General features: G+C 35.7%; 1 protein-coding gene across 13 annotated transcripts in view; it reads left to right on the forward strand.

Annotated features, from left to right (window-relative positions):
- Positions 1–15,358, forward strand: part of ARPP21 (cAMP regulated phosphoprotein 21) — a 160,629-nt gene that overhangs the window by 68,694 nt on the left and 76,577 nt on the right. For 7 of the 13 annotated variants that reach the window (XM_056129898.1, XM_056129897.1, XM_056129901.1 and 4 more), the window contains 5 exons: positions 3–111; positions 2,024–2,125; positions 8,500–8,537; positions 10,489–10,548; positions 14,814–15,043. In XM_056129898.1, the coding sequence (XP_055985873.1) occupies positions 3–111; positions 2,024–2,125; positions 8,500–8,537; positions 10,489–10,548; positions 14,814–15,043 (539 nt within the window). Of the gene's footprint in view, positions 1–2; positions 112–474; positions 566–2,023; positions 2,126–8,499; positions 8,538–10,488; positions 10,549–14,813; positions 15,044–15,358 lie in introns of those variants that run through there. The other 6 variants (XM_056129903.1, XM_056129904.1, XM_056129906.1 and 3 more) reach the window with 6 other exon arrangements.

Below are 15,358 nucleotides of genomic sequence, written 5' to 3' on the forward strand. Positions count from 1 at the left end.
AGACCAGAGCAAAGGTTTTGTGAACATTTAAAAGATGAAAAAGGTGAAGAATTCCAGAAGCGGTTTATCTTGAAGCGAGATAACTCTAGTATTGATAAAGAAGACAATCAGGTTGGTTCTGAAGTTTGAGAGTGGCTGACGTTGTTGTTTTTGAAGGTGGGCTGACTGATGTTCTTGTCATTCTTCTGTTGTTCCCTTCCCCTCCGAGCTCTCTCCCGCCTCTGATACTACTGTCCTCTCTCCAGCCTCCTTGCTCCCTGCCTCCCTCTCTGGCATTCAATGGGTAGCAAAAGTGAACGTGTGCTGGTCGCTTTAGCAATGGCTTTTGTTGGGTTGCATGGGTGGTGCTTGGCGCAGTTTCTGCTGCATGTCTTGGAGGGGGGGATGCCACAGACTCCGAGCTGTTGGGGAAAGCTTTGTCAGTTGCATTTCCAGATGTCTGTGTAACTATGGCAGTCGTTCCACTCCCTACAGCTTTGTCCTTCAGTTGTGCACAAATTGAGCTGGATTTTCAATACGGACCGATGATCAACCCGTGTAGCTGTAAAGAACAAACCTTGTTATGGTGAGGACAGGTGGATTTTGCAACTATCCTAAAATAAGTCTTCACAGAAAGGACTCAAGTTCATGTTTTAGTCCCCCACCCCTTCTCCTTCCCATGTTTTATTGTCCATGTAAATTGTCTGCTTGTTTTGCATGAGTTGTAGCAGAACTTTCTCCTTATGTGTATTTTGCTTGTGACAAAACATTATATTGTTCTAGAGTAGCTTTCTTCATGGTACTTCAACAAGGATAGAGGGCCTTGACTAAATCTCTTCTTCAGATGCAGGGAGGGGAGTGTGGGATCCAGGGTGATCAGAAAGAAAATGAAGTAAAAGGCAAAAAAAAAGCAACAAACTTTTAATGATAGGAATAGTAAAAAGCCATATAAATGCCATCACACTTACACTTTGTGTCTCTGACAATCAAAATAGATATTTTTGAAAAGGACTTTGCTTTTCAATTCTTAAAGGTAAGACAATATGCATATCACTCAAGTTATTATTTTAATTACTCTCAGTGAGTCACAGAAAGCCAGGATGTGCATCTCTGACGCACTTATTTTTTTAAAACCTGTTCATCATCTGTATCTCATTTCCTCCCACGGCCCATGCCACTGAGCTAACATGGTGGCTTGAGTTGACTCTGCAACATGTGCCTGTGTCGTGTTCTTTGTGGGTGTTTGTTGAATGGATGGATCTATGCAGTTAGCACAGAGCATTTTATGAGGGATGGCAAGAATTAAATGGGAAGGTAGTCCAGAGGCAAGCAGTGAATCCAAGGAAAGGCAGAACAAGAGCAGTCCTCATGCTGGGTTCTTTGAGTTGTTAATTTTCTCAATATTGACCCAAATCAACAAATAGGTCTTTCCAATGTCATTCTACTTCCTATATCAGTGGGACTTCTAGGAAATGTCCTTGAGTAAAAGTATTTAGAAGGAAACAAAGAAAAGTGTTCTATTATATTCCTAGGCTTCCTTTCCTGTTTCTCCAGTTCCCAAGCTTTATCAAAGTCATTTCTTTCCTTCAACTAGCCAACTTAAAACAAGTCACTTTCCAATTTTTCACCCACATTCTGCTTTCTGCCCAGGAGTCAAATCACATAGGTTAGCAAAGGGATGGAGGCCCTCAGTAATGTAGACATAATGTAGGTGAACTGGCTTAGCACCTACGTACTCTCATTCCAGAAGCACCTGTGCTTCTTGCAGCCAACAAGAAAGCAGACAGGAGCAGCAAACCTCTCCTGCTGCTGCATACAACACACCACACACACACACATACACACACAATACTCACACACTCTCACACGCACACACACACACATGCACACACCAGCACAGCTTCCCCTGGGACCAGAGGGAGTGAGATTTTTCATGCTCCATTTGTTTAAGTGAACATTTATTATACTCAGCTGACAGTTACTTAACTGCAGATTTCTAACAGCTCAATGTGGATAACCCTCCTGATTTCTTTTTTCTGTTCAGCAAAACAGAATGCATCCATTTAGAGATGACAGACGAAGTAAATCAATTGAAGAGAGAGAAGAGGAGTATCAGAGAGTGAGGGAGAGAATATTTGCACACGATGTGAGTAGTTGTTTTAATTGCCTCTTTAGTGTGGTCCTTCCATCAGCAGTAAGGCAGCCTCAATCCCCAGACAGTGAGCTGGCAGGGTCCAAGGGAGCTTGAGCCAAGGAACAAATCAAACTGTAGCAAACTAGAGGTGTTTCTGGAAGAGGATTTGATTCAGGCAAGTGATGAAAAAGAGGAGCCAGGCATTTGTGTGTGTTTCTAGAACATGACCAATGGGAAAATCTAGGTATAATTTCTATCAGTAGGACAGACTTCAAGTCCATAGGGACATTGCCAGCATTGAAGAAATGTCTGCATTTCTGTATGATTCAGAAGATACCCCCATTTTTGTCTTTTTAAAACCAACATTTGCTAGGGAAAATAATTACAATACAGAAAGAAGATTACAGGTGATCACATCTAAGCACAGAATTTTCTGCTTTCTTAGCAAGTCTGAACGTTTTCTTCTATCAAAGTTAAATACTATTCACTTCCCGTTCAAATCCCAAGCAAAACAGATTTGTGAGCAAATTCCTGGGCAAATAATCATAAAATAATGTCTTTTTGTTCAAATCCTTAGTAAAACTATGACTGGGAGTTTCTTTTTAAACATTTTACTTATGTCACAAAATAAAAAGCAATTAAATGAAATAAAACTGTAGGGTTTGAATGTGACTCAGTGGTAGAGCACATGTCTTATGGGTGAGGTCGAGGATTTGAGCCCAAACAATGCAAAAATAAAAATATACAGAAATTAAAAATAAAGGGTGTGAAAACTGTACTTAAATGCAATAAAATGATAGGAACTAGCTATTGTCAGAACTTTCCACTCCATGAAATCATTTGATAACCTCATAAAATGTGGGTTTCTCCCACTGCAGAAGTGGAAATATGAGTTTATTGTATAGACATTCTGTGGCAAATAGACCCATCTTTGTTATTTGGTGGGGCTACAGACCTCCAGTTGTACCTTGCTTCTGGTGACTATAATAAATCCAGGTTAGAGACCAAGGTTTACCTGTTTAGCCTGGAAGTGGATTGCTCTCTGTAGAGATTTCAAATCCAAGTCAAGTACCTAATCTCTTCCAGCTAAGGCTGGATGCAGATAATGCTACAGAGAAGTTCAAAATCCTCAAACACTGAACTCCTTTCACATTTGTGCAGGTTTCTGGTTTTCCACCTCTCTCCTAGATCCTCTCTTTCTGGATACAATAAAATAAAATTTTGATGATTGAATCATTTGGCTCAGGATTCTGGAATTAGGCAACCATGGCAGAGGGAGATGAAATGAGGTGGTAGGCTGCTTAGATTTCTGTTGTGGTCAAAATTACTGATGGTACAAAGCACTGCCCTATACATGGTAGGCTTTTCATTGCATTTGCTGGAAACAGGAATGAAGTGAAAAGAATCCTGATAGCTTCTGAATGCCTAAAGGGGCCTGGGAGGAAGCCTGTTCTTAGCTAATGCTAATGCCATTGGTAGAAAGAAATTTCCTAAGGCAAGATTATTTTTCATTTTTTTTACCCTCCACATTTACTGCACCATGCATGCACGCGCACGCGCGCACACGCACACACAGACACAAACACACACACACACACACACACACACACACACACACACACACCCCACACTCTTCCTTCCCCTTTACTCTGGTTGTAGTAAGTCATAGAATTTATGGATGAGTTATTGTGCTGAAGCACAAAAGTCAGTAACCCAAATAGCATACAATCAACATTACACTGTTTTCCCCTAAAGTTGTGACACACTGCTTTACACTTAAGAGCCAGGTGACGGAAAGTAACAGCCCAGAGGCCTGCCTGTTATGAGGGTGATGCTAGTATTCAGAAACTCATTTGCAGATGTTCATGCTCACAGAGAGAATCTCACAGGAAGAGGCCACGGTGGTTCCCCTCTCAGTGCCTTTCTCTAATTCTCTAGAAAAAAGATTCATAATAGGGGACCTGGGTCCTAAATTCGAAAGTAGAAGTGTTGCTGTTTATCTTTTCTGTGGCCGCATATTGAATTAACATTAAAAATTTTATTTGTGGCACTGTGATTTACAATAGGTTTTTATACATATAATGTTCCAGCACCACACCAACCCCCAACACACACACACACACACACACACACACACACACACATACACACACACCCCAGAGTGTCAGTTTCTCTCCATTATTTTCTCAGGGTGTCCCCACCACTTTCTATCTCCACACTATGGTAAACTCAGTTCTGTATTCTGGTTCTTACATTCTGTTGCTTTTGGCCATTTTTAATTTCTTTATTACCTTTCTCTGACATATTCAATATGCCAAACACAGTAACAACAAGTCTCACAATGGAGACGTTACTGGGCCCGCTCAAGCAAATTGATGAACAACGGGAGGACAGTACTACAGTGCTTTCTTTGTATCCCATATATATGAAGGGTCATTCTCACAAATATACTCTGATTGAATGTGAAAGGCTTTAATTCATATTGTCATAGCCTTCCTACATCATGAAATCATTTTCAGCCTTCTTCCACCTGCTGTGGCTTCTCCCTTCTACAGAAGTAGAAGTGTGAGCAACTTTTTAGGTCTCTTGTGGCCAAGACTTTTAACTAAGCTAATTCAAGAGGGCCTCTGGTCTGTTTCTCTCTCCCAAGTCTCTGTACTGAGAAATATGAGATCTTAGAACTGCAATCTCTGTGTTTTAGCTACTTAATTATACACAAAGAATCATCCCAAAATTGGGCAGCTTAAAAGCAAACGTACTTATCTCAGCTTTTCTGTGGGTCAGGAATCCAGGTGTTGCTTATTAAGGGTGATTCTGGTTTATGGCCTTTTTTACCCTTTTTAACGATGTGGTAGACTGTCATCTAGGGTGATAGTCATCTGACCCATGTCCTCAGCTGGTTGCAGGCTATTGATCTCACTGTCTTCACTTGGTCCCTCCCCATAAGTTGTAGAGCATCTTTGTGATACTGTAAGTAGTTTCCCCAGAGCAAGTGATCTCAGACAAAGAGAAACAAGGTAATTCCACAGTATTTTATGATCTAGACTGGGAAGTGATACACTTCCCATTCATAGTCCTTTGCTCATGAATAAACCAGCCCTAATACAATGTGAGAATACTCTGTTCAGGGCTGTACATCAAAGATGTGGGATTCGTGGAGGCTGCTCTGCATTAGCAGGATATGAATATAGCTGCTATTAGCACAAAGTCAAGGATCTGACACACTGATATGGACTTTTAAAGTATATATTTTAATGAATCTTCCTTATCACTTACATAACCAATAGCATACTTCAGAAGAGTTTCATCCATCCATGCAACCCAGATTCCCAAATCATTCCTACCACCCAAGTATTGAGGTAGGTACATGAGATAAAAATTAAAATAATTCAATTATAAGACAAATGCAAAGAATCCAGCATAAGGAAGCTATGTTATAGTCCTCTTAGTTCATCTTATTTCACTCTTAAACTCTGTAACAATGAGGTTATAAAATCAGCCCTTTGTTCAATTATTATTCAATTAGTGTGTTAGCAAAAGAGATTTAAATATTTATGTACTTAAGTAGAAATGTGTTTCACTTGAAGTAGAGTAGAAGCAAGAGAGTTATGAAGAAATTGGTACTATATTTTAGTAAAATTCAAATTTATTTTAAAGTTAGAAGTGTTCATGAGTATTTTCTAAATGTAGCCTATTGTCTAAAGTATGTATGTATATGTATGTGTGCTATTGTATGTTGGAGCACCATCTAAGTATGCATATTATTTGGGTTTCTCTGGAAAAAAATTAAATAAAGATTGAAAAGTTCTGTTATCTTGAGATAATACTCTTTTATTCATTATTTTAACATTAGATTTTGTATTAGAGCATACACCAAACTATTTCTCAAGTATTATGTTTTTATTGTAAGAAATATTAGAAATGTAACACCTATTTTCTTTGGCAAGAATTCCAACTCACTTTATAATTAATTCTATGCATTGTGGCTAGTTTGGGGGAGGTTAAGTTAATAAAACAATATCCTTGAAAAAGACAAGTTTTCTCTGGAAGGCAATCCCAGAATGATATTTATGTGTAAATAGGGATTCCTTGAGAAAGTTTTCTTTGGTGTTCTCAAAATATACTAAGATTTTTTTCTTCAGTGATAACTGATAAAGGCATGCAGTGTCACCTGGCTTGGGAGTAGGATGTAGGGAACAATTCCGTAAGCCATTAGGCAAAATTACATTTTCTGTTTTAAAAGAAAATGGAGCCATTTATATCTGGAATGCATACAGTGACGGTTTTGCAAGCTGCTCTTAATTACTGTGACGATTTTATCATTCTCTCCTATTAAATTTTGCAAGTTATTAATACTACTTTGTAAAATTCTATTTTCATCAGCAACTGAATCATAGCCCATAAATGTCTTATTTATGAAGCGGTAGAGTGATAAATGATCTTTGTTAGGACCTATCCACAAAACTAAAAAAAGTTGTGAAAATATGTTCGGGGGAACTTATCTTTGATTTACAGATGATTTATTTTCAATTGAAAGGGTTTGGGCTGCTTAATGTTCCCCCCAATACTATTGATGAATAAAACTGAAGAGCTTAGTAGGTCTTAGATCAATCCTTTCAAAGAAGTAGGTTCTCAGTAATTACAATATCCAACCAGAACATGAAAGACTTAATTGACTTCTTTACAACTACAGGTAACAAAGTATTGAATGTATAATGTATATCTCAAACAATCTCACTTTTTTCTATGTCCCATTATTTGAATCAAGCCAATAGTAAAACCAAACTAAAAGATATAAAGACAAAGGGATTTATATTTAGTTGACTGTAAAAAATCTTCATAAGAATGATGTTTGTGCCACATCATTTGTATTTGTTTCCCTTTATAAATATGAATGTCAAATTAAAACATTTTCTAAGGATCTGTTTTATGAAAATTAACCTTTGTTAAGTAAGGCTTTTGTATACTTGAAATTTAAGATGTATATTCAATATACAGAAATAATACAGACATGGTGCTAGGGCAACCCTTGATGAAATGCTCAGACCTTTGAGGAAAGCATATGCCTAAATTTAGCCTTCCAAATTCATGGAAGGAAATTAATTTTGCAGCAAACTAGAAAAGAATCTAGTAACATGCTTGCATTTGTGAGCAGTGGTTTCATATTAACAGTTCCTTTTAATTCAATAATGGATTTTATCATAAAGGCATTCCTGTTTTTCTAGCCTGTATTTATCTTAAAACGGACATGATAGGGGCTAGAAAGTTAGTTTACGGACTGGAACATGCAAGGCCTGGCATATGGAGACTCCAAATTCACAACCTGGTACCATATAGCCCCCTGAGCTCCTCTAGGCAGAGAGTACCAGGAGAAATCTTGGAGTATCTGATGCTCTCCCCATAAAAAATTATATATAAAGTCACATCTCTACTTATTCCTTTGTCAGGTTACTTTTTCATTTAGAAAATCTACACATACAGTACTCTACACATTAATGTCTGGAAATTTAATATTTTGAAAATGGTTTGTTCTTAAATCCAGTCACTCCATTTTAGAACTATTGTACCATAATTTAGGACTCTTGTTTATTCTTTAATTCTACTTTAGCTTGATGGGCTTTTTGCCAATATGTAGTAATAATGAAACTTTATTCTTTCTGCATTATGTATAAAACACAAAATGCTAAAGAAGTGAATGTAAGGGTAATGGAAGCTAAGCAGAAATCCATCGGTTTTTATGCAAACATTAAAAACAAAACAACAACAAAAAACATAAGATAGAACTTGACATTTTTTCTAGCTGCTTCATTTTATTCTCACCTGTCTTCTGCCCTCCTACTCCAACCTCAGCATCACTTAAGGCTCACAGTTGATGACATTTCTTCAATTTTAAAATTCTTCCAGTTAGTCTGTATGTGTCATGAGAGTTTATCACTGCCAGGTAATAAGTGAGGCTGTAGTTTTACAACTTTCTCATCCTCAAGTAGATCATGCCACATTTGCATGGTCTACCTTGGTTTGAACCTATCTTTTTCACTTATTGTTGGCTGTAACTGTACAGCCACAGAGGAAACCTCTTCCTAGAATTGATGGCCATGTGTTTCTCTAGCACTTTTATCCACAACCTCTCTCTTCTCACTTTCATGCTGGATGGGCTAAATCGCTTTGAAACCTGGAGATGATGGAAAAGTACTGTGTGATGCATGAGAAAGCTTTATACCTCTAACTCTAACCTGCTTTTCTCTCTTTTTTTAATCTCCATTAAAAATTAGTGTATATTTTTCTTTTCCTCGTGGAGGGGGAAAAGCAGTGTTAAAATCAGGCAAGCTTTACAAACCCTCAGCATATCTAGAACGTCTGATCCAATGCCTTTTTTTATCTTTCAGTCAGTTTGCTCCCAGGAAAGCCTTTTTGTGGAAAACAGGTAAAATAAAATTTGCTCTTCCATGTTTTGGGAGAAACAAAGTATGTCTTGTGTGTCTGTATATTCATGGATATATCTATATGTCTATATATTTATATATCTTTCATATATGTGTGTGCTTGAATATATGTATATGCAAATACATATATCTAACCATAAACACACATATATATGCATGTATTTTGTTACATAATGTCTAAAATTTATTCAGTTTGGGAAAAATTATTCTCAGTTCCATTCAACCACAATTTAAACATTTCCTCATATAAAGACTCAGTTACTTGTCCTTTCAAAGGCAATTACTATAACCTTGACCAGAAGTTAAAAAGTATAAATGTTGATAACACACAGGAAATTGCAGTTTCATTGGCTGATTAATTAGGCTGCTAAAACTTGTATATCTGATATTATTAGCTATTTCTGATGCTCATAATTACATGTAGGTTGACATGTGATATTGAATCATATTGGATAATATTGTTTTAAGTTTCTCATCATAAACTGTTAGTCTTCATGAAAGAATTTCTTTGAAAAATTTATCTCTATCTGAATTTAGTATACCTGACTGAAGACCTACTAGGTAAAATGGATGTTGCAAAGTATTGAGCATAAAAGCAGAAAATTTTCAAGTTTAAGGTATACTTTCATAAAAATCATTCTAAGCTGACATAGATATTAAAATGCTCCATTGATTTAATTGCAAATATTCAAGGAGAATTATGGAATTCAACATTAGCTATACTAATCACATTTAAGATGCACCAAAATGGACAACTTAGATTGGAAATATGGCATCCATTAAAAAAGTGGTGATTAATTTTATTTTGGATGTTGCTTTAATGAGTGCCCCAATAAAATTGATTAAAATGGAAGCAGTTTGATTAAATTCTCTTACTTAGAGAAAATTTAAACTGGGCTTTAGAGATGATAGTTTGAAAAGTGTCATTATTCATATTATCAGTTATAAATTTTCAGGTAACTAAACCTCTCAACTGACTAACATCTTTTAGAAGGAATTAAACCTGACCAGAGAGATAATACAATGGATGAGAAACATACCTTACATCTGACCAACCAGGGTTTGAGTCCCAGCAAATATGATACACTAAACATTGATAGCAGTGCTCTCTGAGCACAGCAGGGTGTGGCCCCAAAACCAAAAAATAAAATAAAAATGGAATGAAAGTTAAATACATTTCATATATGGCATCTGAAACTCTGTATATATTTAGACAAATTATCTCTATTTATAGTAAAAGAGAATTCACAAGTATTAACATAGAAGGCATGTTCCTGAAATAGTGAAATTTTTATAATCTCAGTAAAGATTAAGTATTTATAATTTAGTTCAGTAAAAAATCTAATCATCTAGTCAGTTGTTTTCTGTAACTAATGCCTACATTTGTATTTATATCATGTTTTTTGTAATAAAAAAGCTAATAATGTGCTGTTTTTCTTGTATTGAAATTAGATTATGTCATCAATAAGCTAATTGGTCACATATAGGCACTGCATATGTGAGCAAATATTGATGTGAATATCGCATAAAATATATAAAGATATATATGAAATATATCTCTATTCTTTGGTAATATGAGTTTTTCATTAAGCTCCAGAAAAAAATAATAATTCAGTATTGTCCACAGAAAATAACACAACAACTTTTTATAACTGAATATATTTCTTATATTGTCCTCTTCCTTTCTACTTTCTCTTTCCTCCTTTCTTCTCTAGCATTAGTGCTTCAATCTTTGGGTAGAAAAAAAATCAGTCTGTCATTATTTTATTATGGCAAAATTTAACATCACACAATAAAACATAGTGTATGGGTCTGATTTACAAACAGGTATACTAGTGAGTAGATATTTCGTAGTAGACTACACATCCATTTGACATAGACATTTAGTGCCTTTAGGTTTTATATCATAAAAACCATGTTTTTCATTTCCAGTAGGCTCTTGGAAGACAGTAACATATGCAATGAAACCTATAAGAAAAGACTGCTCTTTCGGTTGGTATGGTTTATTTTTTTAAAACTGTGTTTTTAGATATGTGGCAGAATCAATGTTAAATATAAGTGTGTTAGTGTAAAATATATCTGTTCATGAAATAAAATGTTTGGTTTTTCTTCGTAACGCTTGTTACAGAACTAGTGTCGAAGCCATATTGGATAATGTGAGATATGGAACAAGAAACATATTGCTTATATATAATCCTTTAGAGCTTTTCCTTTGATTTTCTGTTGTAGTTGCTTTCTCAAGGGCAAGCTTTGACAGCACACTGATTTAACATTTCCAAATCAACTTTGGTGAATTACTCTGAGTAAAAATTTCTCTGACAGTTTTGCAATTGTATATACATTTCCAGCACTCTAAAATAAATCAATGATAACTCTATTTGAGTAGTTTATTTTTCACTAATACTATCCCTCACAATATTTTAACAGTATTTTTAAGCACAAATTTTATTTCCAAAGGAAAATATGAAATTGCTTTTAATTACAATGAGCTACTTAAATCAGGATCTATATAGAATAATGGGTATATATATATATATTCCATACAGATGGTATATATATATCCCCATTATTCTGTACAGATCCACATGTATTTTATATACATATATGTATATAACATGTATTCTGTAGCACTGTCCTCCTGTTTTTCATCGTTTTGCTCGAGTGGGCCCAATAAAGTCTCCATTGTGAGATTTGTTGTTACTGTGTTTGGCATATTGAATATGTCACGGGTAACTTGCCAGGCTTTGCCGTGCAGGTGAGATACTCTCGGTAGCTTGCTGGGCTCTCAAAGAGGGGCCGAAGAATAGAACCTGGGCCGGCCAGGTTGGCCTCATGCAAGGCAAATGCCCTACCCGCTGTGCTATTGCTCCAGTCCACATGTATTCTGTATTTATAAAACACATGTTAGTTCTATACTAGTAGGAAAAACAACTGATAATGTTTTATGAATATTAGTATTATCAATATGTAGAAATATAAACAAAAGCCTCTTCAGAAGAAAATACTCAGAAATGCAAATAGTTTGCTTAGAAGGCATCTTTTTGCTGTAAATTTGAATTCATTGATTCATCATTAAAATATTAATTTATTTGCTTAACATTTTGGTAGAAACAAAAAGTTTTCACCTATTTTCAGTGAAATTATGTAATCTAATACCTTTTGCATCACTAGACAAATTATTTTCAGTTGAATAAAACCATCTAATATTTTTTTCCTTAAAAGTGCAGAGAGGAATTAGAAATTACCAGTGCTCCTTTATTCACATTCTGAGCCCTGTTTGTTTTGCTCAACAAGATAACAGGTGGGTTCTTGCCACCTTGAGACCAATTTGTTTTGAATAGCCCCAAAGCTGGCTATAGCCAGAGTTACTATCTAATCAGGTAAGTCATTCCCAATATGTACACTTTTACCCACTAACACTACCAATTACAGAAATTAAGATTAAAGCCATTTACAGGAAGATGAAAGCAATTCAAAGTATATATTCCACACATATCTGAGAAAAACAATTAAAATGTTTTCAGACACAAATGACAATAAATACTGAAAGTTATATAAATCAGCACAGAAACAGAACGTAAAGTAGGTGCTTTATCATTAATGTCATAAAATCAAATTTCAATAATATACAAGCGTGCCAGCCATACTTGACAAATACCCTCTTAGCATGGTATTCCTGTATAAGAGAATTAGGACTGGGCTTTGGAGGACTGAGTATGAATATGCTTTTCTATTATAACTATGCTTCCCACACAAACAGGTATCAGGGCTGGAGGAATAGCTCAATGGGATGGAGAGCATGCTCTGCAGGTAGATAATGGGATCAGAATTAATGAAATCAGTTCGGGGTTTATTCTCCAGCATTGCAGGTTTCCGAAGCACCCTCAGGAGCAACCATAAAACAATGAGCTGAGAGTATCCCCTGAGCTGGGCTCCCTAAAAATAGATATGAAATTCCTCCTGAATATCATGTTGCCTATGTTAACATGAGTAATTAACATATAGAACAACAATCAATACACAGAGAAATATTTTATACATAGAGGGTAGCTATATTTCTGATACATATCTAAAGATCCCAAATTAGGATTAGTTATATTATTTTGAATTTCCCTAATGCTGAGGTTATAAGAAGCAAATTAAATCCTGCAATTTTTTTAATGCATTGATCCAAACGTGGCTATGATTTAAGTTGGTTGAGTAAAGATAGAAGTTAAGGAAATTTTCGATTAATTTATTGGTCAAAGGTTACGGTACACATTTAGGAAAAGTACCTGGTGGTTCTAGATATTAGCTGTTCTATGGTGATGAGTGCAAACTAAGACATACAACTGCAGACCCTGCTTTGTAGAATAATGCTCAGCCAAATTGGCATTGATAGTCTTCCCAGGGGGTCAGAGTTCATAAGAAGAGATAATGGGATCAGAATTAATGAAATCAGTCCTGAATGAAGAACTTCCTTCTGAGGCAGCCTGTATGCTGAGTCTAGGGAACGTCGCAAATCTTTTCCCACAAACAGTATTTAAAATAGTTACAGATAAGATTATTGCCAAATCCCCAGTGCATCCTAAGATGCCAAATGATTTAGCCAGGCAATGTCAAAAATGAGTTGTTGATCAGAATACTATAGGGAAAGAGTGGATTGTATTTGGAAATTGGCAGAGAAATAATCAGAAAAGAAGTACCAAGTCCTAGATATTCCTAGGGTTTTTTTTTCATACCCTTCTTCTTTCAGGGTTCTTGAATTTCAAAGAATTTAAGAAGTAAAGTCATGTGACCATTTGTAACTGATCATTTCAGCTCACAATCTGATCATTTTTAGGTGGTCCTTGTTTGTAGAGCCAGTCTTTCCTAAGATAATATCTGTAGGAAAAATACTGCAGAAAACAGCAGGCCCTGAGCATCTTGTATCTTTGGGTTTTACTTCCTCCCCTCACTTAATCACATTCATATTATAAATTAGCTACTTTATTTTTTATCATATCTCAGATTCACTTACTTTCCTAAGCCTTTATAATAGGAAAGAAAAGTTCAGTAAGTAAAAACTGTTTTTTTTAAATATATAATCTGTTTGATGAGTTTCAATCAGATATAAAGTCTTCGAGCCTCTCAAAAGTCCATAGTCACCTTTCAAAGATCATTTACTAACAATTCTGTTGACCACATCTTTGAGAATTTTAGTCAAGACCTGAATCAGTCACATTGCATAGTGTTATATACTTAGGGGTTATCTCTATTGTCCAAGATTTATGGTTGGTCATTGATTTATTTAAAACCCATGATAATCTTAGTACATTTTAATGATGCATTATTTCCAACTATAGAAAAAAACTTTGAAACTGTTGAGTGACCTTTAAGCAGATTGGAAACCAATGAAAATGCAAATTTCATCAACTTCTTCAATTTTGCACACTGCTAAGAGATACTCTGGGGTCTTCAAAATTCACATCTGACTCTTGAATCTTTTCCAATACATTTACTCTTTTTCTATTTGAATTTTGACAAATGTGTTAAGTCACCTATGGCACATTTTTTGTTATTTCCATTTCGTTATTTTCTTGGGAAGTTTTATGTCAGTGCAATGTTTATACTGTTGTTATTATCACAAGCTTTTCAATGTGAAAAGGATGAAGGACTTTTTCCTCTGCCCATGAAGGTTAAACTCTCTAGAAAAAAATTTTTTACTCTACGTTTTTCACAGTAATCTTGTGCTGCCTGCCAAACCCTTCATAAATTTAGTTACCCATGTCATAATGTTAGGAAATAAGTTAATGAATAACTTTTCTGCATCCTTCTGCAATTTTCCTATGTAGTCAGATTATTTAAAGCTAAAGAAAGACAATTGTTTTCTCCAGTGGCAGTTGCTTTTATATTATTCAAGACCATAACTATTTCTGAACATCAATTCAACATTGACTTTGTTCAGGAAAATTTATCCCTTTACCTCCTCAAGAGAAGTGAACAATCATATTATATTTCTGATTGTTTTAGTTGTTTTTCCTTCAAAGGCAGAAGAATACTGTGGTATACCTAGGTTTGGTTTCCCCGTTTGTAATATGAGTGTTATGTGTGCTGTTACCTGTCTGTACATCCACAAAGTATTTGTGGCACCATTCATGAGACAGCAAGTTTAACAGGAAGGGTAGACAGAAGGATCTTGTAATGATCATCCTTCCAATAAGGATCCTTCTCTGTGTCCACATCGATTATGAAATGTAATGCTGTGCCTACGCTTCTTTTTGATGGCCACACTCCAGGGGCAATAGAGATGGCTCAGGAAGAACATCTGGGAGTCGACAGAGCAGCTCAGAGAATGAACTCAAGTGGACTGACCATCAGAGGGCCTGGAGCAGCACAGACTCTGACAGCTCCAACCGCAACTTCCGGCCCACTATGACCAAAACAGCGAGTTTTGGGGGCATCACGGTGCTGACCAGGGGTGATAGCACATCCAGTACCAGAAGTGCTGGGAAACTGTCTAAAGCAGGTAATTAGTACTGAGAGCTTTTTATGTCCTATGGTATTTTCTAGATTCTACCGACTGCACTCACCATTCCTTATTCCCTCTGACTCTCAGGTAACTAATGATAATGTTATCAATTACTAATAAAACTGGGAAGACAAAGTACAAGGAACATACTAGTACCAGTTCTTGCTATCCGTATGCCCGGGTCACATTAACTTTTCTAATATCAGTTTCTTCAATGATAAAATGTGTGTTTTAGTATTGTCATTCTATATAATGCATATTTTACATGTCACTCTAAACCATCATCAGCTTATAAGATAATTATAATATTAC

The sequence above is a fragment of the Sorex fumeus genome, unplaced genomic scaffold (assembly GCF_029834395.1).
Source record: "Sorex fumeus unplaced genomic scaffold, SorFum_2.1 ptg000072l, whole genome shotgun sequence".
Lineage (NCBI taxonomy): Eukaryota > Metazoa > Chordata > Mammalia > Eulipotyphla > Soricidae > Sorex > Sorex fumeus.